This window comes from Centroberyx affinis, unplaced genomic scaffold, assembly GCF_046629955.1.
Source record: "Centroberyx affinis isolate AG114_WGS23_722 - 3 ecotype Tasmania unplaced genomic scaffold, CSIRO-AGI_Caff_v1 ptg005727l_1, whole genome shotgun sequence".
Classification (NCBI taxonomy): domain Eukaryota; kingdom Metazoa; phylum Chordata; class Actinopteri; order Beryciformes; family Berycidae; genus Centroberyx; species Centroberyx affinis.
The window spans coordinates 62587-87667 of record NW_027282892.1 but is presented as its reverse complement, the minus strand read 5'-3'; the positions used below and the strand labels follow the sequence as shown (position 1 = coordinate 87667).

Here is a 25081-nt window from a genome sequence, read left to right as displayed (position 1 = left end):
CATAGGTTGGGTAGTTGATGGTGCTGCCGATGTAGTTGTCAGAGATACTGTGGTAGCTGTTGAAAGAGCAGATGGACTTGTAAGTGGTGCTGTTGGTGTTAGAGCTGCTGTTGTAGTTGTTGCAGGGTCAGCTGTAGTTGGTGCTGCTGTTGTAGAAGTTGCTGTTGCTGTAGTCAGGACAGTTGTGGTTGGTACTGTAGTTGTTGGAGCTACTGTTGTAGTGGTGAAACCTGCTGTTGCAGATGTTGGTGCAACTGTTGTAGGAGCTGCTGTAGTTGTAGTTTGAACAGTTGTGTTATGAGAAGAAGTTGTAGTTGCTGATTGTGCTGTTGTAGTTGTTGCAGCTGTTGTAGTAGTTGTCAGAGCTGCTGTTGTAGTTTGAACGGTTGTAGTGGAAGGAGAAACAGTTGTAGTTGTTGGTGGTGCTGTGGTAGTTGTTGGTATGGTTGCCATTGTAGCAGCTGCTGTTGTGAACAGGGCAATTGTGGTGGTAGGAGGAACTGTTGCAGTTGTTCGGGGAGGTGTTGTAGTTTGGGTAGTTGTGGTTGGAGGAGCTGATGCAGCTGTTGATGATGCTGTTGTAGTTGTTGGTGCTATTGTAGTCGTTGTGGGAGCTGCTGTTGTAGTCTGGGCAGGTGTGGTGGTAGGAGGAGCTGTTGTAGTTGTTGATAGAGTTGCTGTAGTTGTACGTGCATCTGCTGTAGGAGGACCTGTTGTAGCTGTTGATTGTGATGTAGTTCTTGAAGAATCTGTTGTAGTTTGTGCAGCTGTGGTGGGCGCTGCTGTTACAGTTTGGGCAGTTGTTGTGGATGGAGGAGCAATTGTAGTTGTTCGTTGTGCTGTTGTAATCGTTGGAGAACCTGATGTAGTTGTTGGTGCTACTCTTGTAGATGTTGGTGCTGCTGTTGTAGTTGTCGTTGGAGCTACAGTTGTAGTTGTTGGTGGAGCTGTTGGAGTTGTTGGAGGAGCTGTTGTAGTTGTTGGTGTCGCTGCTATTGTTGTGGTAGCTGTTGTAGTTTTGGCACTTGTGGTTGCAGCTGCTGTTGTAGTTGTTGGTTGTGCTGTTACAGTTGTAGGACCTACTGTTGTAGACTGGGCAGTTGTGGTGGTAGGAGGAACTGTTGTTGTTGTTGGTTGTACTGTTGTAGTTGTTGTTGGAGCAGTTGTAGTTGTTGGAAGAGCTGTTGTAGTTGTTGGTGTGGCTGTGATGGATGCAGCTGTTGTAGTTTGGGCAGTTGTGCTTGGAGGAGCAGTTGTAGTTGTTCGTTGTGCTGTTGTAATCGTTGGAGAACCTGATGTAGTTGTTGGTGCTACTCTTGTAGATGTTGGTGCTGCTATTGTAGTTGTGGGAGCTACAGTTGTAGTTGTTGGTGGAGCTGTTGGAGTTGTTGGAAGAGCTGTTGTAGTTGTTGGTGTCGCTGCTATTGTTGTGGTAGCTGTTGTAGTTTTGGCACTTGTGGTTGCAGCTGCTGTTGGAGTTGTTGGTTGTGTTGTTGTAGTTGTAGGACCTACTGTTGTAGACTGGGCAGTTGTGGTGGTAGGAGGAACTGTTGTTGTTGTTGGTTGTACTGTTGTAGTTGTTGGAGCTGTTGTAGTTGTTGGAGCTGTTGTAGTTGTTGGAATAGCTGTTGTAGTTGTTGGTGTGGCTGTGATGGATGCAGCTGTTGTAGTTTGGGCAGTTGTGCTTGGAGGAGCAGTTGTAGTTGTTTGTTGTGCTGTTGTAATTGTTGGAGAACCTGATGTAGTTGCTGGTGCTACTCTTGTAGATGTTGGTGCTGCTGTTGTAGTTGTGGGAGCTACAGTTGTAGTTGTTGGTGGAGCTGTTGGAGTTGTTGGAAGAGCTGTTGTAGTTGTTGGTTGAGCTGCTATTGTTGTGGTAGCTGTTGTAGTTTTGGCACTTGTGGTTGCAGCTGCTGTTGTAGTTGTTGGTTGTGCTGTTGTAGTTGTAGGACCTACTGTTGTAGACTGGGCAGTTGTGGTGGTAGGAGGAACTGTTGTTGTCGTTGGTTGTACTGTTGTAGTTGTTGGAAGAGCTGATGTAGTTGTTGGTGTGGCTGTGATGGATGCAGCTGTTGTAGTTTTGGCAGTTGTGCTTGGAGGAGCAGTTGTAGTTGTTCGTTGTGCTGTTGTAATCGTTGGAGAACCTGATGTAGTTGCTGGTGCTACTCTTGTAGATGTTAGTGCTGCTGTTGTAGTTGTGGGAGCTACAGTTGTAGTTTGAACAGCTGTGGTGGTTGGAGGAGTAGATATAGTTGTTTGAGGAGCTGTTGTAGTTGTTGCGGCTGCTGTTGTACTTGGGGCAGTTGTGGTGGTGGGAAGTACAGTTGTAGTTGTGGGAGCTACAGTTGTAGTTGTTGGTGGAGCTGTTGGAGTTGTTGGAAGAGCTGTTGTAGTTGTTGGTGTCGCTGCTATTGTGGTAGCTGTTGTAGTTTTGGCACTTGTGGTTGCAGCTGCTGTTGTAGTTGTTGGTTGTGCTGTTGTAGTTGTAGGACCTACTTTTGTAGACTGGGCAGTTTTGGTGGTAGGAGGAACTGTTGTTGTTGGTTGTACTGTTGTAGTTGTTGTTGGAGCAGTTGTAGTTGTTGGAAGAGCTGTTGTACTTGTTGGTGTGGCTGTGATGGATGCAGCTGGTGTAGTTTTGGCAGTTGTTGTGCTTGGAGGAGCAGTTGTAGTTGTTCGTTGTGCTGTTGTAATCGTTGGAGAACCCGATGTAGTTGTTGGTGATACTCTTGTAGATGTTGGTGCTGCTATTGTAGTTGTGGGTGCTACAGTTGTAGTTGTTGGTGGAGCTGTTGGAGTTGTTGGTGTCGCTGCTATTGTTGTGGTAGCTGTTGTAGTTTTGGCACTTGTGGTTGCAGCTGCTGTTGGAGTTGTTGGTTGTGCTGTTGTAGTTGTAGGACCTACTGTTGTAGACTGGGCAGTTGTGGTGGTAGGAGGGACTGTTGTTGTTGTTGGTTGTACTGTTGTAGTTGTTGGAGCTGTTGTAGTTGTTGGAGCTGTTGTAGTTGTAGGACCTACTTTTGTAGACTGGGCAGTTTTGGTGGTAGGAGGAACTGTTGTTGTTGGTTGTACTGTTGTAGTTGTTGTTGGAGCAGTTGTAGTTGTTGGAAGAGCTGTTGTACTTGTTGGTGTGGCTGTGATGGATGCAGCTGGTGTAGTTTTGGCAGTTGTTGTGCTTGGAGGAGCAGTTGTAGTTGTTCGTTGTGCTGTTGTAATCGTTGGAGAACCCGATGTAGTTGTTGGTGATACTCTTGTAGATGTTGGTGCTGCTATTGTAGTTGTGGGTGCTACAGTTGTAGTTGTTGGTGGAGCTGTTGGAGTTGTTGGTGTCGCTGCTATTGTTGTGGTAGCTGTTGTAGTTTTGGCACTTGTGGTTGCAGCTGCTGTTGGAGTTGTTGGTTGTGCTGTTGTAGTTGTAGGACCTACTGTTGTAGACTGGGCAGTTGTGGTGGTAGGAGGGACTGTTGTTGTTGTTGGTTGTACTGTTGTAGTTGTTGGAGCTGTTGTAGTTGTTGGAGCTGTTGTAGTTGTTGGAAGAGCTGTTGTAGTTGTTGGTGTGGCTGTGATGGATGCAGCTGTTGTAGTTTGGGCAGTTGTTGTGCTTGGAGGAGCAGTTGTAGTTGTTCGTTGTGCTGTTGTAATCGTTGGAGAACCTGATGTAGTTGCTGGTGCTACTCTTGTAGATGTTGGTGCTGCTGTTGTAGTTGTGGGAGCTACAGTTGTAGTTTGAACAGCTGTGGTGTTTGGAGGAGTAGATATAGTTGTTGGAGGAGCTGTTGTAGTTGTTGCGGCTGCTGTTGTACTTTGGGCAGTTGTGGTGGTGGGAAGTACAGTTGTAGTTGTGGGAGCTACAGTTGTAGTTGTTGGTGGAGCTGTTGGAGTTGTTGGAAGAGCTGTTGTAGTTGTTGGTGTTGCTGCTATTGTTGTGGTAGCTGTTGTAGTTTTGGCACTTGTGGTTGCAGCTGCTGTTGTAGTTGTTGGTTGTGCTGTTGTAGTTGTAGGACCTACTGTTGTAGACTGGGCAGTTTTGGTGGTAGGGGGAACTGTTGTTGTTGGTTGTACTGTTGTAGTTGTTGTTGGAGCAGTTGTAGTTGTTGGAAGAGCTGTTGTACTTGTTGGTGTGGCTGTGATGGATGCAGAAGTTGTAGTTTGGGCAGTTGTTGTGCTTGGAGGAGCAGTTGTAGTTGTTCGTTGTGCTGTTGTAATCGTTGGAGAAGCTGATGTAGTTGTTGGTGCTACTCTTGTAGATGTTGGTGCTGCTGTTGTTGTTGTGGGAGCTACAGTTGTAGTTGTTGGTGGAGCTGTTGAACTTGTTGGAAGAGCTGTTGTAGTTGTTGGTGTCGCTGCTATTGTGGTAGCTGTTGTAGTTTTGGCACTTGTGGTTGCAGCTTCTGTTGTAGTTGTAGGACCTACTGTTGTAGACTGGGCGGTTCTGGTGGTAGGAGGAACTGTTGTTGTCGTTGGTTGTACTGTTGTAGTTGTTGTTGGAGCTGTTGTAGTTGTTGGAAGAGCTGTTGTAGTTGTTGGTGTGGCTGTGATGGATGCAACTGTTGTAGTTTGGGCAGTTGTTGTGCTTGGAGGAGCAGTTGTAGTTGTTCCTTGTGCTGTTGTAATCGCTGGAGAACCTGATGTAGTTGCTGGTGCTACTCTTGTAGATGTTGGTGCTGTTGTTGTAGTTGTGGGAGCTACAGTTGTAGTTGTTGGTGGAGCTGTTGGAGTTGTTGGAAGAGCTGTTGTAGTTGTTGGTGTCGCTGCTATTGTGGTAGCTGTTGTAGTTTTGGCACTTGTGGTTGCAGCTTCTGTTGTAGTTGTAGGACCTACTGTTGTAGACTGGGCAGTTGTGGTGGTAGGAGGGACTGTTGTTGTTGTTGGTTGTACTGTTGTAGTTGTTGGAGCTGTTGTAGTTGTTGGAGCTGTTGTAGTTGTTGGAAGAGCTGTTGTAGTTGTTGGTGTGGCTGTGATGGATGCAGCTGTTGTAGTTTGGGCAGTTGTGCTTGGAGGAGCAGTTGTAGTTGTTCGTTGTGCTGTTGTAATCGTTGGAGAACCTGATGTAGTTGCTGGTGCTACTCTTGTAGATGTTGGTGCTGCTGTTGTAGTTGTGGGAGCTACAGTTGTAGTTTGAACAGCTGTGGTGTTTGGAGGAGTAGATATAGTTGTTGGAGGAGCTGTTGTAGTTGTTGCGGCTGCTGTTGTACTTTGGGCAGTTGTGGTGGTGGGAAGTACAGTTGTAGTTGTGGGAGCTACAGTTGTAGTTGTTGGTGGAGCTGTTGGAGTTGTTGGAAGAGCTGTTGTAGTTGTTGGTGTTGCTGCTATTGTTGTGGTAGCTGTTGTAGTTTTGGCACTTGTGGTTGCAGCTGCTGTTGGAGTTGTTGGTTGTGCTGTTGTAGTTGTAGGACCTACTGTTGTAGACTGGGCAGTTGTGGTGGTAGGGGGAACTGTTGTTGTTGTTGGTTGTACTGTTGTAGTTGTTGGAGCTGTTGTAGTTGTTGGAGCTGTTGTAGTTGTTGGAAGAGCTGTTGTAGTTGTTGGTGTGGCTGTGATGGATGCAGCTGTTGTAGTTTTGGCAGTTGTGCTTGGAGGAGCAGTTGTAGTTGTTCGTTGTGCTGTTGTAATCGTTGGAGAACCTGATGTAGTTGCTGGTGCTACTCTTGTAGATGTTGGTGCTGCTGTTGTAGTTGTGGGAGCTACAGTTGTAGTTTGAACAGCTGTGGTGGTTGGAGGAGTAGATATAGTTGTTGGAGGAGCTGTTGTAGTTGTTGCGGCTGCTATTGTACTTTGGGCAGTTGTGGTGGTGGGAAGTACAGTTGTAATTGTGGGAGCTACAGTTGTAGTTGTTGGAAGAGCTGTTGTAGTTGTTGGTGTTGCTGCTATTGTTGTGGTAGCTGTTGTAGTTTTGGCACTTGTGGTTGCAGCTGCTGTTGGAGTTGTTGGTTGTGCTGTTGTAGTTGTAGGACCTACTGTTGTAGACTGGGCAGTTGTGGTGGTAGGGGGAACTGTTGTTGTGGTTGGTTGTACTGTTGTAGTTGTTGGAGCTGTTGTAGTTGTTGGAGCTGTTGTAGTTGTTGGAAGAGCTGTTGTAGTTGTTGGTGTGGCTGTGATGGATGCAGCTGTTGTAGTTTTGGCAGTTGTGCTTGGAGGAGCAGTTGTAGTTGTTCGTTGTGCTGTTGTAATCGTTGGAGAACCTGATGTAGTTGCTGGTGCTACTCTTGTAGATGTTGGTGCTGCTGTTGTAGTTGTGGGAGCTACAGTTGTAGTTTGAACAGCTGTGGTGGTTGGAGGAGTAGATATAGTTGTTGGAGGAGCTGTTGTAGTTGTTGCGGCTGCTATTGTACTTTGGGCAGTTGTGGTGGTGGGAAGTACAGTTGTAATTGTGGGAGCTACAGTTGTAGTTGTTGGAAGAGCTGTTGTAGTTGTTGGTGTTGCTGCTATTGTTGTGGTAACTGTTGTAGTTTTGGCACTTGTGGTTGCAGCTGCTGTTGGAGTTGTTGGTTGTGCTGTTGTAGTTGTAGGACCTACTGTTGTAGACTGGGCAGTTGTGGTGGTAGGGGGAACTGTTGTTGTTGTTGGTTGTACTGTTGTAGTTGTTGGAGCTGTTGTAGTTGTTGGAGCTGTTGTAGTTGTTGGAAGAGCTGTTGTAGTTGTTGGTGTGGCTGTGATGGATGCAGCTGTTGTAGTTTTGGCAGTTGTGCTTGGAGGAGCAGTTGTAGTTGTTCGTTGTGCTGTTGTAATCGTTGGAGAACCTGATGTAGTTGCTGGTGCTACTCTTGTAGATGTTGGTGCTGCTGTTGTAGTTGTGGGAGCTACAGTTGTAGTTTGAACAGCTGTGGTGGTTGGAGGAGTAGATATAGTTGTTGGAGGAGCTGTTGTAGTTGTTGCGGCTGCTATTGTACTTTGGGCAGTTGTGGTGGTGGGAAGTACAGTTGTAGTTGTGGGAGCTACAGTTGTAGTTGTTGGTGGAGCTGTTGGAGTTGTTGGAAGAGCTGTTGTAGTTGTTGGTGTTGCTGCTATTGTTGTGGTAGCTGTTGTAGTTTTGGCACTTGTGGTTGCAGTTGCTGTTGTAGTTGTTGTTTGTGCTGTTGTAGTTGTAGGACCTACTGTTGTAGACTGGGCAGTTTTGGTGGTAGGAGAAACTGTTGTTGTTGGTTGTACTGTTGTAGTTGCTGTTGGAGCAGTTGTAGTTGTTGGAAGAGCTGTTGTACTTGTTGGTGTGGCTGTGATGGATGCAGCTGTTGTAGTTTGGGCAGTTGTTGTGCTTGGAGGAGCAGTTGTAGTTGTTCGTTGTGCTGTTGTAATCGTTGGAGAACCTGATGTAGTTGCTGGTGCTACTCTTGTAGATGTTGGTGCTGCTGTTGTAGTTGTGGGAGCTACAGTTGTAGTTTGAACAGCTGTGGTGTTTGGAGGAGTAGATATAGTTGTTGGAGGAGCTGTTGTAGTTGTTGCGGCTGCTGTTGTACTTTGGGCAGTTGTGGTGGTGGGAAGTACAGTTGTAGTTGTGGGAGCTACAGTTGTAGTTGTTGGTGGAGCTGTTGGAGTTGTTGGAAGAGCTGTTGTAGTTGTTGGTGTTGCTGCTATTGTTGTGGTAGCTGTTGTAGTTTTGGCACTTGTGGTTGCAGCTGCTGTTGGAGTTGTTGGTTGTGCTGTTGTAGTTGTAGGACCTACTGTTGTAGACTGGGCAGTTGTGGTGGTAGGGGGAACTGTTGTTGTTGTTGGTTGTACTGTTGTAGTTGTAGGACCTACTGTTGTAGACTGGGCAGTTGTGGTGGTAGGAGGAACTGTTGTTGTTGTTGGTTGTACTGTTGTAGTTGTTGGATCTGTTGTAGTTGTTGGAGCTGTTGTAGTTGTTGGAAGAGCTGTTGTAGTTGTTGGTGTGGCTGTGATGGATGCAGCTGTTGTAGTTTGGGCAGTTGTTGTGCTTGGAGGAGCAGTTGTAGTTGTTTGTTGTGCTGTTGTAATCGTTGGAGAACCTGATGTAGTTGCTGGTGCTACTCTTGTAGATGTTGGTGCTGCTGTTGTAGTTGTGGGAGCTACAGTTGTAGTTTGAACAGCTGTGGTGGTTGGAGGAGTAGATATAGTTGTTGGAGGAGCTGTTGTAGTTGTTGCGGCTGCTGTTGTACTTGGGGCAGTTGTGGTGGTGGGAAGTACAGTTGTAGTTGTGGGAGCTACAGTTGTAGTTGTTGGTGGAGCTGTTGGAGTTGTTGGAAGAGCTGTTGTAGTTGTTGGTGTTGCTGCTATTGTTGTGGTAGCTGTTGTAGTTTTGGCACTTGTGGTTGCAGCTGCTGTTGTAGTTGTTGGTTGTGCTGTTGTAGTTGTAGGACCTACTGTTGTAGACTGGGCAGTTTTGGTGGTAGGGGGAACTGTTGTTGTTGGTTGTACTGTTGTAGTTGTTGTTGGAGCAGTTGTAGTTGTTGGAAGAGCTGTTGTACTTGTTGGTGTGGCTGTGATGGATGCAGCTGTTGTAATTTGGGCAGTTGTTGTGCTTGGAGGAGCAGTTGTAGTTGTTCGTTGTGCTGTTGTAATCGTTGGAGAACCCGATGTAGTTGTTGGTGCTACTCTTGTAGATGTTGGTGCTGCTGTTGTTGTTGTGGGAGCTACAGTTGTAGTTGTTGGTGGAGCTGTTGGAGTTGTTGGAAGAGCTGTTGTAGTTGTTGGTGTGGCTGTGATGGATGCAGCTGTTGTAGTTTGGGCAGTTGTTGTGCTTGGAGGAGCAGTTGTAGTTGTTCGTTGTGCTGTTGTAATCGTTGGAGAACCTGATGTAGTTGCTGGTGCTACTCTTTTAGATGTTGGTGCTGCTGTTGTAGTTGTGGGAGCTACAGTTGTAGTTTGAACAGCTGTGGTGGTTGGAGGAGTAGATATAGTTGTTGGAGGACCTGATGTAGTTGTTGCGGCTGCTGTTGTATTTTGGGCAGTTGTGGTGGTGGGAAGTACAGTTGTTGTTGTGGGAGCTACAGTTGTAGTTGTTGGTGGAGCTGTTGGAGTTGTTGGAAGAGTTGTTGTAGTTGTTGGTGTTGCTGCTATTGTTGTGGTAGCTGTTGTAGTTTTGGCACTTGTGGTTGCAGCTGCTGTTGTAGTTGTTGGTTGTGCTGTTGTAGTTATAGGACCTACTGTTGTAGACTGGGCAGTTTTGGTGGTAGGGGGAACTGTTGTTGTTGGTTGTACTGTTGTAGTTGTTGTTGGAGCAGTTGTAGTTGTTGGAAGAGCTGTTGTACTTGTTGGTGTGGCTGTGATGGATGCAGCTGTTGTAATTTGGGCAGTTGTTGTGCTTGGAGGAGCAGTTGTAGTTGTTCGTTGTGCTGTTGTAATCGTTGGAGAACCCGATGTAGTTGTTGGTGCTACTCTTGTAGATGTTGGTGCTGCTGTTGTTGTTGTGGGAGCTACAGTTGTAGTTGTTGGTGGAGCTGTTGGAGTTGTTGGAAGAGCTGTTGTAGTTGTTGGTGTGGCTGTGATGGATGCAGCTGTTGTAGTTTGGGCAGTTGTTGTGCTTGGAGGAGCAGTTGCTGGTGCTACTCTTGTAGATGTTGGTGCTGCTGTTGTAGTTGTGGGAGCTACAGTTGTAGTTTGAACAGCTGTGGTGGTTGGAGGAGTAGATATAGTTGTTGGAGGAGCTGTTGTAGTTGTTGCGGCTGCTGTTGTACTTGAGGCAGTTGTGGTGGTGGGAAGTACAGTTGTAGTTGTTGGTTGTGCTGTTGTAGTTGTTGGTGGAGCTGTTGGAGTTGTTGGAAGAGCTGTTGTAGTTGTTGGTGTCGCTGCTATTGTTGTGGTAGCTGTTGTAGTTTTGGCACTTGTGGTTGCAGCTGCTGTTGTGGTTGTTGGTTGTGCTGTTGTAGTTGTAGGAACTACTGTTGTAGACTGGGCAGTTGTCGTGGTAGGAGGAACTGTTGTTGCTGTTGGTTGTACTGTTGTAGTTGTCGTTGGAGCTGTTGTAGTTGTTGGAAGAGATATTGTAGTTGTTGGTGTGGCTGCTATTATTTTGGTAGTTGTAATTTGGACAGTTGTGGTGATAGGAGGAACTGTTGTAGTTGTTGATTGGAATGTTGTAGTTGTTGAATGAGCTGTTCTTGCAGCTGTGGTGGGTGCTGCTGTTGTAGTTGTTGGTGCTGTTGTTGTAGATGAGGGTGCTGCTGTTGTACTTTGGGCAGTTGAAGTGGTGGAAGGAGCCGTTGTAGTTGTTGGTTGTGCTGTTGTTCTGTGTGGGGCTGTTGTAGACTGGACAGTTGTGGTGGTAGGAGGAACTGTTGTAGTTGTAAGAACTGCTGTTGTAGTGTGGGCAATTGTGGTGGTAAAAGGAGCTGTTGTGGTTTTTGATGCTGCAGCTGTGTTTGTAGTTGCTGTTGTATATTTTATGGTTTTTGGCAGAGCTGTTATACAAGGAAAAGAAAAAAACACATATTAGTTTTGACTGAAAGTCGTTGTAGAGATACAGTATATTTTTAAATTTAAATAACTTAAAATAGTATAGTATTGTATGAAAAATAATATTATAAATAATGTTCACATTTGTAAGAGTTGTCACTAAAACTAAAGGTGACATGATGCATGACAAGGACACTAACCTGCACTAATCCTGTCGGGGATGACATTGAGTGATACAATTGAAGTATTGATTGCCATTTGGAGAGATTCCACTGCACTGGTGGTTGTTGGAACCACTGTCTGGTTGTTAAAGATCAAATTTGTTTCCACCTTAACAGAGCCAGGGCTAATGAGAGAAATGTTGGTCAGTGTGGAATATTTTGGGAGCAATCATGAATCTCTGAAACATCATAAATATTTCTGAAAGTGTGTGAGTATTACTTACCTAAAACGTATCACAATGCATCTCCGGAAAGTCAGTGGATATGCAGCATGGAAAGCTCTGTTGAACTAAAGAACAGGAAAATATGAATGTGATGTGATGTGATATGATTTGTTTGTTTATGTCTCTAAATTAAGATAATGAAAAATATGTGTTTACATTTATTTTACATTTGCTTTATCTCAAAAGAGGACTTTTGAATAAATTAGTAGTATTTTACCTCTGTTGTAACATTATTAGCCAGCGCTATGTATTCTGGGGACTGTGAGTCCTTGTATGCTTGGATGAAAACACTGTCAATATTAAACAGTAGAATCAGGAAGCCCTCATCATCTTGTGGTGGATCAGTTGATGCCGTAGTTATGGCATTGGTGATGGAGGGGATGGTTGTGGTTATCAGTGCACTGGCTGCAGCGGTAATAGAAACTCCAGTAGGAGCTGTTTTCGAAGCTCTGGTTGGAGATGATTCTTTTGTTGTTGCTGCTGAAATCTGGAAGTAGACAAACAGTGTAAAGTAAGAAGGAACAGTGCAAAGTAAGAAGGTCCTCTGGATTTCTTCAATTTCACACATTGTTTTGGGTTGTTTGTTTCTTATGTGTCCTGTTTTTTTCATGTCATTGCGTTTTTTTCGGTTAGTCTGTTGCATGAACTGTCAAATCAATTATTTAAGATTAATAGCCAATGATATTCAGTGTGCACACCATGTGTTGACATAATGGATTGATTCCCACCGGTTCCACTCTGCAATACACTACTGCAATACACTTTATCACCATCCATGAAATTTCCAACATAATTTTAGGATATGAGTGATGATCTTGCATGATGTTTTTCTCTCCTGAGATTATGAGTTAAATCTTTAAGGAGACCTTGTAAAGAGGCAGTGAATACTGAGAGGAAAAACTAAGGAAGATTTTTATATTAACACATTTTTAATGTGAAGTTTGTATGGTCAAAAACAAGTGTTTGAAAAATGGTTTTGAACAGTAATTTAATAAGTGCGTTAGAGCAATACAGAATGAGGACATTTTAGAAATGAAATTCATGATTATTTCATTCTGTATCATAGGTCTGCATTTTTGTTAGAAAAGTTTTATTTCCTTTGACAAAAATCTAGAGGACAAATAATTAAAGTTTGCTGTAAAAATCTGCAGTTGGACAGGTACTTTTAAATCATGTACTTACCAATACTGTTGATGATACTGTTGTAGTTGTAGGTTGTTCTGTTGTAGTTGTGTGAGGGGCTTTTGTAGGCTGGGCAGTTGTGGTGGTAGGAGGAACTGTTGTAGTTGAGGGTGGAGGTGTTGTAGTTGTTGGTGTGGCAGCAGTTGTGGTGGTAGCAGCTGCAGTTGTAGGTGTTGGTTGTGCTGTTGTAGTTGTGGTAGCTGTTGTAGTATGGGCAGTTGTGGTGGTAGCAGCAGCAGTAGTTGTTGGTTGTGCTGTTGTAGTCTTTGGAGGAGATGATGCAATCGTTGGTGCTGCTGTTGCAGTTAGTGCTGTTGTAGTTGAGGGAGCTGCTGTTGTAGTCTTGGCAGTTGTGGTGGTAGGAAGAACTGTTGTAGTTGTTGATTGTACTGTTGTCATTGTTGAAGGAGCTGTTGTAGTTATTGATGCAGCGGTGGTGGGTGCTGCTGTTGTAGTTTGGGCAGTTGTTCTGCTTGAAGGACCTGTTGTTGGTTGTGCTGTTGTTGTGGGAACTGCTATTGTTGTGTGGGCAGTTGTCGTGGTGGGAGAAGCAGTTGTAGTTGTTGGTTGTGCTGTTGTAGTTGTGTGAGGGGCTGTTGTAGACTGGGTAGATGTGCTGGTAGGAGGAACTGTTGTAGTTGTTGGTGCTTCTGGTGTAGTTGTTGGTGGAGGTGTTGTAGTTGTTGGTGTGGCTGTGGTAGCTGTTGAAGTTCGGGCAGTTGTGGTGGTTGCAGTTGTTGGTTGTGCTGTTGTACTTTGACCAGTTGTGGTGGTTAGAGCAGCTTTTGTAGTAGTTGGTTGTACTGTTGTAGTTGTTGGAGGAGCTGTTGTAGTTGTTGCGGCTGCTGTTGTACTTTGGGCAGTTGTGGTGGTGGGAAGTACAGTTGTTGTTGTGGGAGCTACAGTTGTAGTTGTTGGTGGAGCTGTTGGAGTTGTTGGAAGAGCTGTTGTAGTTGTTGGTGTTGCTGCTATTGTTGTGGTAGCTGTTGTAGTTTTGGCACTTGTGGTTGCAGCTGCTGTTGTAGATGTTGGTTGTGCTGTTGTAGTTGTAGGACCTACTGTTGTAGACTGGGCAGTTTTGGTGGTAAGGGGAACTGTTGTTGTTGGTTGTACTGTTGTAGTTGTTGTTGGAGCAGTTGTAGTTGTTGGAAGAGCTGTTGTACTTGTTGGTGTGGCTGTGATGGATGCAGCTGTTGTAATTTGGGCAGTTGTTTTGCTTGGAGGAGCAGTTGTAGTTGTTCGTTGTGCTGTTGTAATCGTTGGAGAACCCGATGTAGTTGTTGGCGCTACTCTTGTAGATGTTGGTGCTGCTGTTGTTGTTGTGGGAGCTACAGTTGTAGTTGTTGGTGGAGCTGTTGGAGTTGTTGGAAGAGCTGTTGTAGTTGTTGGTGTCTCTGCTATTGTTGTGGTAGCTGTTGTAGTTTTGGCACTTGTGGTTGCAGCTGCTGTTGGAGTTGTTGGTTGTGCTGTTGTAGTTGTAGGACCTACTGTTGTAGACTGGGCAGTTGTGGTGGTAGGAGGAACTGTTGTTGTTGTTGGTTGTACTGTTGTAGTTGTTGGAGCTGTTGTAGTTGTTGGAGCTGTTGTAGTTGTTGGAAGAGCTGTTGTAGTTGTTGGTGTGGCTGTGATGGATGCAGCTGTTGTAGTTTGGGCAGTTGTTGTGCTTGGAGGAGCAGTTGTAGTTGTTCGTTGTGCTGTTGTAATCGTTGGAGAACCTGATGTAGTTGCTGGTGCTACTCTTGTAGATGTTGGTGCTGTTGTTGTAGTTGTGGGAGCTACAGTTGTAGTTGTTGGTGGAGCTGTTGAACTTGTTTGAAGAGCTGTTGTAGTTGTTGGTGTCACTGCTATTGTGGTAGCTGTTGTAGTTTTGGCACTTGTGGTTGCAGCTTCTGTTGTAGTTGTAGGACCTACTGTTGTAGACTGGGCGGTTGTGGTGGTAGGAGGAACTGTTGTTGTCGTTGGTTGTACTGTTGTAGTTGTTGTTGGAGCTGTTGTAGTTGTTGGAAGAGCTGTTGTAGTTGTTGGTGTGGCTGTGATGGATGCAGCTGTTGTAGTTTGGGCAGTTGTTGTGCTTGGAGGAGCAGTTGTAGTTGTTCGTTGTGCTGTTGTAATCGTTGGAGAACCTGATGTAGTTGCTGGTGCTACTCTTGTAGATGTTGGTGCTGCTGTTGTAGTTGTTGGAAGAGCTGTTGTAGTTGTTGGTGTGGCTGTGATGGATGCAGCTGTTGTAGTTTTGGCAGTTGTGCTTGGAGGAGCAGTTGTAGTTGTTTGTTGTGCTGTTGTAATCGTTGGAGAACCTGATGTAGTTGCTGGTGCTACTCTTGTAGATGTTGGTGCTGCTGTTGTAGTTGTGGGAGCTACAGTTGTAGTTTGAACAGCTGTGGTGGTTGGAGGAGTAGATATAGTTGTTGGAGGAGCTGTTGTAGTTGTTGCGGCTGCTGTTGTACTTGGGGCAGTTGTGGTGGTGGGAAGTACAGTTGTAGTTGTGGGAGCTACAGTTGTAGTTGTTGGTGGAGCTGTTGGAGTTGTTGGAAGAGCTGTTGTAGTTGTTGGTGTTGCTGCTATTGTTGTGGTAGCTGTTGTAGTTTTGGCACTTGTGGTTGCAGCTGCTGTTGTAGTTGTTGGTTGTGCTGTTGTAGTTGTAGGACCTACTGTTGTAGACTGGGCAGTTTTGGTGGTAGGGGGAACTGTTGTTGTTGGTTGTACTGTTGTAGTTGTTGTTGGAGCAGTTGTAGTTGTTGGAAGAGCTGTTGTACTTGTTGGTGTGGCTGTGATGGATGCAGCTGTTGTAATTTGGGCAGTTGTTGTGCTTGGAGGAGCAGTTGTAGTTGTTCGTTGTGCTGTTGTAATCGTTGGAGAACCTGATGTAGTTGTTGGTGCTACTCTTGTAGATGTTGGTGCTGCTGTTGTTGTTGTGGGAGCTACAGTTGTAGTTGTTGGTGGAGCTGTTGGAGTTGTTGGAAGAGCTGTTGTAGTTGTTGGTGTGGCTGTGATGGATGCAGCTGTTGTAGTTTGGGCAGTTGTTGTGCTTGGAGGAGCAGTTGTAGTTGTTTGTTGTGCTGTTGTAATCATTGGAGAACCTGATGTAGTTGCTGGTGCTACTCTTGTAGATGTTGGTGCTGCTGTTGTAGTTGTGGGAGCTACAGTTGTAGTTTGAACAGCTGTGGTGGTTGGAGGAGTAGATATAGTTGTTGGAGGAGCTCTTGTAGTTGTTGCGGCTGCTGTTGTACTTGAGGCAGTTGTGGTGGTGGGAAGTACAGTTGTAGTTGTGGGAGCTACAGTTGTAGTTGTTGGTGGAGCTGTTGGAGTTGTTGGAAGAGCTGTTGTAGTTGTTGGTGTTGCTGCTATTGTTGTGGTAGCTGTTGTAGTTTTGGCACTTGTGGTTGCAGCTGCTGTTGTAGTTGTTGGTTGTGCTGTTGTAGTTGTAGGACCTACTGTTGTAGACTGGGCAGTTTTGGTGGTAGGGGGAACTGTTGTTGTTGGTTGTACTGTTGTAGTTGTTGTTGGAGCAGTTGTAGTTGTTGGAAGAGCTGTTGTACTTGTTGGTGTGGCTGTGATGGATGCAGCTGTTGTAATTTGGGCAGTTGTTGTGCTTGGAGGAGCAGTTGTAGTTGTTCGTTGTGCTGTTGTAATCGTTGGAGAACCCGATGTAGTTGTTGGTGCTACTCTTGTAGATGTTGGTGCTGCTGTTGTTGTTGCGGGAGCTACAGTTGTAGTTGTTGGTGGAGCTGTTGGAGTTGTTGGAAGAGCTGTTGTAGTTGTTGGTGTGGCTGTGATGGATGCAGCTGTTGTAGTTTGGGCAGTTGTTGTGCTTGGAGGAGCAGTTGTAGTTGTTTGTTGTGCTGTTGTAATCGTTGGAGAACCTGATGTAGTTGCTGGTGCTACTCTTGTAGATGTTGGTGCTGCTGTTGTAGTTGTGGGAGCTACAGTTGTAGTTTGAACAGCTGTGGTGGTTGGAGGAGTAGATATAGTTGTTGGAGGAGCTCTTGTAGTTGTTGCGGCTGCTGTTGTACTTGAGGCAGTTGTGGTGGTGGGAAGTACAGTTGTAGTTGTGGGAGCTACAGTTGTAGTTGTTGGTGGAGCTGTTGGAGTTGTTGGAAGAGCTGTTGTAGTTGTTGGTGTTGCTGCTATTGTTGTGGTAGCTGTTGTAGTTTTGGCACTTGTGGTTGCAGCTGCTGTTGTAGTTGTTGGTTGTGCTGTTGTAGTTGTAGGACCTACTGTTGTAGACTGGGCAGTTTTGGTGGTAGGGGGAACTGTTGTTGTTGGTTGTACTGTTGTAGTTGTTGTTGGAGCAGTTGTAGTTGTTGGAAGAGCTGTTGTACTTGTTGGTGTGGCTGTGATGGATGCAGCTGTTGTAATTTGGGCAGTTGTTGTGCTTGGAGGAGCAGTTGTAGTTGTTCGTTGTGCTGTTGTAATCGTTGGAGAACCCGATGTAGTTGTTGGTGCTACTCTTGTAGATGTTGGTGCTGCTGTTGTTGTTGCGGGAGCTACAGTTGTAGTTGTTGGTGGAGCTGTTGGAGTTGTTGGAAGAGCTGTTGTAGTTGTTGGTGTGGCTGTGATGGATGCAGCTGTTGTAGTTTGGGCAGTTGTTGTGCTTGGAGGAGCAGTTGTAGTTGTTTGTTGTGCTGTTGTAATCGTTGGAGAACCTGATGTAGTTGCTGGTGCTACTCTTGTAGATGTTGGTGCTGCTGTTGTAGTTGTGGGAGCTACAGTTGTAGTTTGAACAGCTGTGGTGGTTGGAGGAGTAGATATAGTTGTTGGAGGAGCTGTTGTAGTTGTTGCGGCTGCTGTTGTACTTGAGGCAGTTGTGGTGGTGGGAAGTACAGTTGTAGTTGTTGGTTGTGCTGTTGTAGTTGTTGGTGGAGCTGTTGGAGTTGTTGGAAGAGCTGTTGTAGTTGTTGGTGTCGCTGCTATTGTTGTGGTAGCTGTTGTAGTTTTGGCACTTGTGGTTGCAGCTGCTGTTGTGGTTGTTGATTGTGCTGTTGTAGTTGTAGGAACTACTGTTGTAGACTGGGCAGTTGTGGTGGTAGGAGGAACTGTTGTTGCTGTTGGTTGTACTGTTGTAGTTGTCGTTGGAGCTGTTGTAGTTGTTGGAAGAGATATTGTAGTTGTTGGTGTGGCTGCTATTATTTTGGTAGTTGTAATTTGGACAGTTGTGGTGATAGGAGGAACTGTTGTAGTTGTTGATTGGAATGTTGTAGTCGTTGAATGAGCTGTTCTTGCAGCTGTGGTGGGTGCTGCTGTTGTAGTTGTTGGTGCTGTTGTTGTAGTTGAGGGTGCTGCTGTTGTACTTTGGGCAGTTGAAGTGGTGGAAGGAGCCGTTGTAGTTGTTGGTTGTGCTGTTTTTCTGTGTGGGGCTGTTGTAGACTGGACAGTTGTGGTGGTAGGAGGAACTGTTGTAGTTGTAAGAACTGCTGTTGTAGTGTGGGCAATTGTGGTTTTTGATACTGCAGCTGTGTTTGTAGTTGCTGTTGTATATTTTATGGTTTTTGGCAGAGCTGTTATACAAGGAAAAGAAAAAAACACATATTAGTTTTGACTGAAAGTCGTTGTAGAGATACAGTATATTTTTAAATTTAAATAACTTAAAATAGTATAGTATTGTATGAAAAATAATATTATAAATAATGTTCACATTTGTAAGAGTTGTCACTAAAACTAAAGGTGACATGATGCATGACAAGGACACTAACCTGCACTAATCCTGTCGGGGATGACATTGAGTGATACAATTGAAGTATTGATTGCCATTTGGAGAGATTCCACTGCACTGGTGGTTGTTGGAACCACTGTCTGGTTGTTAAAGATCAAATTTGTTTCCACCTTAACAGAGCCAGGGCTAATGAGAGAAATGTTGGTCAGTGTGGAATATTTTGGGAGCAATCATGAATCTCTGAAACATCATAAATATTTCTGAAAGTGTGTGAGTATTACTTACCTAAAACGTATCACAATGCATCTCCGGAAAGTCAGTGGATATGCAGCATGGAAAGCTCTGTTGAACTAAAGAACAGGAAAATATGAATGTGATGTGATGTGATATGATTTGTTTGTTTATGTCTCTAAATTAAGATAATGAAAAATATGTGTTTACATTTATTTTACATTTGCTTTATCTCAAAAGAGGACTTTTGAATAAATTAGTAGTATTTTACCTCTGTTGTAACATTATTAGCCAGCGCTATGTATTCTGGGGACTGTGAGTCCTTGTATGCTTGGATGAAAACACTGTCAATATTAAACAGTAGAATCAGGAAGCCCTCATCATCTTGTGGTGGATCAGTTGATGCCGTAGTTATGGCATTGGTGATGGAGGGGATGGTTGTGGTTATCAGTGCACTGGCTGCAGCGGTAATAGAAACTCCAGTAGGAGCTGTTTTCGAAGCTCTGGTTGGAGATGATTCTTTTGTTGTTGCTGCTGAAATCTGGAAGTAGACAAACAGTGTAAAGTAAGAAGGAACAGTGCAAAGTAAGAAGGTCCTCTGGATTTCTTCAATTTCACACATTGTTTTGGGTTGTTTGTTTCTTATGTGTCCTGTTTTTTTCATGTCATTGCGTTTTTTTCGGTTAGTCTGTTGCATGAACTGTCAAATCAATTATTTAAGATTAATAGCCAATGATATTCAGTGTGCACACCATGTGTTGACATAATGGATTGATTCCCACCGGTTCCACTCTGCAATACACTACTGCAATACACTTTATCACCATCCATGAAATTTCCAACATAATTTTAGGATATGAGTGATGATCTTGCATGATGTTTTTCTCTCCTGAGATTATGAGTTAAATCTTTAAGGAGACCTTGTAAAGAGGCAGTGAATACTGAGAGGAAAAACTAAGGAAGATTTTTATATTAACACATTTTTAATGTGAAGTTTGTATGGTCAAAAACAAGTGTTTGAAAAATGGTTTTGAACAGTAATTTAATAAGTGCGTTAGAGCAATACAGAATGAGGACATTTTAGAAATGAAATTCATGATTATTTCATTCTGTATCATAGGTCTGCATTTTTGTTAGAAAAGTTTTATTTCCTTTGACAAAAATCTAGAGGACAAATAATTAAAGTTTGCTGTAAAAATCTGCAGTTGGACAGGTACTTTTAAATCATGTACTTACCAATACTGTTGATGATACTGTTGTAGTTGTAGGTTGTTCTGTTGTAGTTGTGTGAGGGGCTTTTGTAGGCTGGGCAGTTGTGGTGGTAGGAGGAACTGTTGTAGTTGAGGGTGGAGGTGTTGTAGTTGTTGGTGTGGCAGCAGTTGTGGTGGTAGCAGCTGCAGTTGTAGGTGTTGGTTGTGCTGTTGTAGTTGTGGTAGCTGTTGTAGTATGGGCAGTTGTGGTGGTAGCAGCAGCAGTAGTTGTTGGTTGTGCTGTTGTAGTCTTTGGAGGAGATGATGCAATCGTTGGTGCTGCTGTTGCAGTTGTTAGTGCTGTTGTTGTAGTTGAGGGAGCTGCTGTTGTAGTCTTGGCAGTTGTGGTGGTAGGAAGAACTGTTGTAGTTGTTGATTGTACTGTTGTCATTGTTGAAGGAGCTGTTGTAGTTACTGATGCAGCGGTGGTGGGTGCTGCTGTTGTAGTTTGGGCAGTTGTTCTGCTTGAAGGACCTGTTGTTGGTTGTGCTGTTGTTGTGGGAACTGCTATTGTTGTGTGGGCAGTTGTTGTGGTGGGAGAAGCAGTTGTAGTTGTTGGTTGTGCTGTTGTAGTTGTGTGAGGGGCTGTTGTAGACTGGGTAGATGTGCTGGTAGGAGGAACTGTTGTAGTTGTTGGTGCTTCTGGTGTAGTTGTTGGTGGAGGTGTTGTAGTTGTTGGTGTGGCTGTGGTAGCTGTTGAAGTTCGGGCAGTTGTGGTGGTTTCAGTTGTTGGTTGTGCTGTTGTACTTTGACCAGTTGTGGTGGTTAGAGCAGCTTTTGTAGTAGTTGGTTGTACTGTTGTAGTTGTTGGAGGAGCTGTTGTAGTTGTTCCCGCAACTGCTGTTGTTGTAGGAGTTGCTATAGTTGTAGTTTGGGCAGTTGTGATGGTTGGAGGAGCAGTTGTAGTTGCTGGTGATACTGTTGTAGTTGTTTGAGTTGGTTGTGCTTCTGTGGTTGTAGTTACCATTATAATACTTGTTTTGGAATCAGTTGTGGTAGTTGTTGGTGCAGCTGTTGTTGTAGGTGATCTTGTAGATATGGTGTCAGCACCATTAGTTGTGCTCTTAAATGAGATTCAGGTATGAACACAAAAAAGAAAAAATGTTATTAACAACATAAATTCATAGTATGACACTCATATCTCAATCTATATATTCAAGCAATGGGATATTTTTTGTTTAGTTTTTGTTTTTGTTTTTTTTGCTTTTACAATCAACTTTTAACAAAGTATTTTAGCTGTTGAAATAAATTAGCATTGTTTTATTTTTTAGTTATTTCTGTCTTTTTTTTTTTTCGATGGCGCAGCCAACGGCAGCTAGTGGAACTCAACACACGCGCCGTGGGTCTGTACTTGTTTACATACCAAGCATTGTTTCAATAGTGATAAAATAAAATTATAGTTTTTCAAATATATTATTAGATTTATTTCAGTTCATTTTATTTCATTATTACTTAATTTAAGTCAGGTTTATATTGTTTAACACTTTATTTAGCACTTAAAATTGTAGATGTATTTTGAACAAAAATAGTATTCTTACCTTATATTAGTAGAAGGTCATTTGACATTGCCACTTCACATTCCGAAAACATTGTTCATACAGTTTTGAAGTTGTGATTATGAGGCATTCTAAATTTTGTAGCAGTGTTACATGAAAATGGATTCATTCCAAAATCTTTTTTAATTAGTGATTTTTGGAAGGGACAGTTTTTTAGCAATGTGGTACTTAAAAAAAATGTTCTCCTATTTTTTCCTCAGCCTAACATTTGTCACCTAGGAACTATTCCTACACTTGTTGGCACTATACGTATATTAACTTACAGAAGGGGTCACATATATACTGTGCAAGCAAGCACACATGTTCCTTTAAAAATGTTAAAAACTATAATGACAATAAAGGCAAAAGACTTTTTTGCCTTTATTGGTCAAGTCACAGTGGAGACAGACAGCAGAGATTTGGAGAGAGAGGGGGATGAGTCTGACATGCGACAAAGTATGCCCCTTAGACCAAGGTGGCCCTTTCCACACTGAGTTAAATGAATTATAGTTATGTAGTGGCAAAATCATGCAACTGTCTACAACTAAATTCCTGCAACTTCAGGCATTGAAGGTTTATACAGTGCTTTATGAAAGTATTCACCCCCCTTGACTTTTTCTGTGGTGTTGCATTCTGATTTTTCTTTTTTTATTGCCAATATTTATCTTTGTTTTAAAATGTTAATGTGAATGACAAAAGTAAAGACAGATAGACATGCATATATAGATTTAGATGCAGATAGACCATTTTTAGCTCTCTACATTTAGCTTTTTACCACCTCTAAAAATAGTCAAATAAAGGCCAAGACAGGTGAAGACCTCACCTGAAAAAAGAAAATGAATCCTCACTTGATTTTCCTCTAAGGGAATGTTCCTTTTTCACAGGAATATTATATGCTTGTGTTTTGAAAAATTCAAATGACCAGTCTAGTCTGTCACTGTCAGTGGTGTTAGACCATGCAGCAGTGGTCAGTCAATGGAGGACGACGTCTTACCTAAGCTTGCATTGAAAATGAGTTAGTTTAGAATCATTTTTAATAATAGCCGTTAATATTTTATAGCTCTAGATTGTTTGCCAGTGCATAGCAAACAGTCTGCTGGGGGGGCAGGTTGAAATGGCTGCATTAGCTCATGCTATATGTGTGCATGTTGCACAAAAGAACTGAACACATAGGTGCCTGTCCTGGGCATTTTTTGTAAAGGAACTGTGGATCAATGAATTGCTGCACATGTTTGATTATTGTTGTGTACTGTAGTGTTTTTCTGCTGTAACTACTTAAGATGCTGTTCTCTACATACAGTATACAGTATACAGTATTTTGACACGCACTTCCATACGGTGATTTTGGTTTTGTCAAATCATATCTGCATATGGTGCCCATATATTGGTGCCCACTACTGATTATAACAGACTGTAGTAACTGTGTACTTGGATGGTTGTCCAGAGAGATCTTATTATTTTGGGCAACACTGTGTAAAGCAATCTCATTTGTCTAGGTGTGCACCATAATCATAAAAATGTTGCCTTCATTTTATAGGTATGTGATACCATTCTGACACATGCTAAGGAGCAAGTGTCATTCACCAAACACCCCACTAGTGCCACTGTACCAGTTATTCATGTACCAGTTATTCATGGGAACTTTTTCATAGCACCTTTTGTACTTTTGCCCTGGAAAAGTAAGACAGTAATTATTATTACTTCAATTGAATTACAAAGGGCTGAGTTCAAGCATTTATACATCAGGGTTTCGTTCAATTCACCCCCAGTTCAATCAAATTAGGAAGGGGACCTTGTCATCATTCAATTATTGAAAATAATTTGATATAACATGACTATCCTATCAAAACTGCTAACAAATGTATGTGAATGAAAAGCTGTGAGTAATTTTAATATTTTGCATTTCACACCAAATCAAATCGTTGTACAGAAATGAAGACCATTTGCGATAATTCACTATTTCTAATTACTTTATACATGTTTTGGAATGATTTTATTTTACCCCTGAAGGGGGTTCTCTTTTCTTCTGTATTTATTATTATTATTGTAATTATTATTATCATTATAACATTGTCCTTTGAGAGGAGCAGTGAATATTGAGAGAACATGAGGAAATGGAACTTCTACTAACATATTTGTTAATAGGAATTTGGTTTTATGTTTTAAAAACATTTGTATGTGTATTGATCAGTTTTCTCCCAGAGATTTTTTTTCCCCAAAAATCAAATCCAGAACATAAAACCCATTGCCACAACAATATGTTCATGAAGGAATATTTTATTGTTCTCACCATTACAATGATAATTACTTCTTTAAAAGGAAAAGACATGTATATTAAACTATAATGTTCACACATAGTTATCTGTCTTTTATTAATTGTTCAGGTATATATTTTTACGTGAAACCAAACCATTCAAATGTTGTTGAAAGGTTTTAATCAAACAGTAGCCTATCAAGTTAACAATCATGGCATTTTTTTTTTACATTAGATATAGATCAAACTAAAAAATTAGCAAGTAGGAAAATACAACAAAACATTTAACATGTGTAAAGGAACCAATAATGATAAGGAAGGTGCAATTAATATATAATACAGAGACTCATTTGTGTTATGATTTCAGCGACTAGTTACTAATTGAACAATATAATAAATTAAGATACAGATTCTGACATTATGATTTGTTGCAAAATACAATAAATTGTATTTTTTTTATTGTCTGCTTTTATATATATATCCCAAATTTTTAGTCCAATCCTAGGGAAATCTTTGCCAGTCTGTTACAAAGCAAGCAAGAGAAATAAGCAATAAAGTGACCACATTAAGTGGTCTGCTTAATGTCATAGCTCTGCTGGTGGTAGGTGACGTGGCAGTTGTTGTCTGTGTTACTGTTGTTGGTGTTGGTGTTGCTGTATCTACAGTTGTGGTTGTCGGTGTTACTGCTGTTGCAGCAACAGTTGTCGTTGCTGTTAATAATGTTGTTGTTGGTGCTGCAGCTGTAGTTGTAGTTGCTGTTGTATTTGTTGTGGTAATTGGCTGAGCTGTTATAAAAATTAAAACAAAAAACACATATAACATGAAACATAACTGAAAGTCTTTATACATGTACAGTATATTTGTTGACTTTTTCAAAGTAATTTTTTCACTCCTACCAAATCATGATAGCACATTAAAGCAGCTATTAAATTTCAATCCAAAAAATATATTCCATGGTTATAAACAATAGTATAGTACTGTATGAAAAATAATGTTACAAATAATATTCACAATTGTAAGAGTTGTCAGTGACACTAAAGGTGAAATGATGCATGACAAGGACACTAACCTGCACTAATACTGTTGGGGATGACATTAAGGAACACAATTGATGTATTGATTGCCATTTGGAGAGATTCCACTGCACTGGTGGTTGTCGGAACCACTGTCTGGTTGTTAAAGATCAAATTGGTTTCCACCTTAACAGAGCCAGGGCTAATGAGAGAAATGTTGGTCAGTGTGGAATATTTTGGGAGCAATCATGAATCTCTGAAACATCATAAATATTTCTGAAAGTGTGTGAGTATTACTTACCTAAAACGTATCACAATGCATCTCCTGAAAGTCAACGGATATAGAATACGGAACCCTCTGTTGCACTAAAGAATGGGACAATGTTGATTAGTTTCTTTAATGTCAATGAATTTCATGTCATGTAAATGAAGGTAATGTAAATTATGTATGTAAATACATTTAAAATTTGTTTTATCTCACAAGAGGAAATTTGAATAAATGAGTGGTATGTTACCTCCGCTGTGACATTTTTAACCAGGTCTTGGTATTCTTGGGACTGTGAGTCTTTGTATGCTTCGATGAAAACACGGTCAATATCAAACAGCAGAATCAGGAAGCCCTCATCTTCTTGTGGGGGATCAGTTGATGCTGTAGTTCCGGCGTTGGTAGTGGCAGGGATGGTTGTGGTTATCTGTGCACTCGCTGCAGCAGTAATAGAAACTGCGGTAGGGGCTGTCGAAGTTGTCGAAGCTGTGGTTGGAGATGATTCTGTTGTTGCTACTGCTGAAATCTGAAAGTGGACAAATAGTGCAAAGTATAGAAAGTCCCCTGGATTTCTACGACTACGGACGTTGTTTTTTCCCCAAGAAAAATAAGTCTTAAATGGTATTATGTTCAGCGTATTATCAAGTAAAAGAATCATGTAGAATTTCACACGTAATCTGACAGAATTATCAGCTCTCAGTTTCTGTAAACAACTGAATCCATCAATTTTCTCTGATTATTTTACAAGTGCGCTAGTGCTTTTTAGGTGCACAGGGGGTATGCATTATTGGAGTGGGATAGAGCCACAGTAAATATAAGCATGCTTAAATATAAGCATGCTTATATTTACTGTGTGAGTGGAAATATAAGCATGCTTATATTTACTGCATAACTGCATTGACT

General features: G+C 42.5%; 1 protein-coding gene and 1 long non-coding RNA gene across 2 annotated transcripts; both read right to left on the bottom strand.

Moving 5' to 3' along the window:
• Positions 1 to 295: 295 nt before the first annotated feature.
• Positions 296 to 22282, bottom strand: LOC139667726 (uncharacterized protein DDB_G0283357-like). Its single transcript, XM_071547217.1, has 28 exons — positions 22257 to 22282; positions 19314 to 19804; positions 18318 to 18402; positions 17036 to 17475; positions 16138 to 16204; positions 15790 to 15921; positions 15571 to 15681; positions 15007 to 15138; positions 14021 to 14355; positions 13642 to 13897; positions 13195 to 13329; positions 12194 to 12822; positions 11198 to 11282; positions 10060 to 10355; positions 9805 to 9959; positions 7254 to 7453; positions 6690 to 6821; positions 6132 to 6263; positions 5574 to 5705; positions 4969 to 5186; positions 4575 to 4830; positions 4167 to 4490; positions 3603 to 3794; positions 3123 to 3350; positions 2551 to 2828; positions 1759 to 1820; positions 1569 to 1634; positions 296 to 883 (listed from the first exon to the last, which is right to left on the bottom strand). Exons 1-28 carry the CDS (start codon positions 22280 to 22282, stop codon positions 296 to 298), a joined length of 6183 nt encoding a protein of 2060 aa, XP_071403318.1.
• An 882-nt stretch (positions 22283 to 23164) lies between these two features.
• Positions 23165 to 24761, bottom strand: LOC139667720 (uncharacterized). The gene is made up of 4 exons (XR_011696952.1): positions 24429 to 24761; positions 24215 to 24279; positions 23970 to 24115; positions 23165 to 23685 (listed from the first exon to the last, which is right to left on the bottom strand). It is a non-coding gene; the product is annotated as an uncharacterized lncRNA (long non-coding RNA).
• Positions 24762 to 25081: the final 320 nt, after the last annotated feature.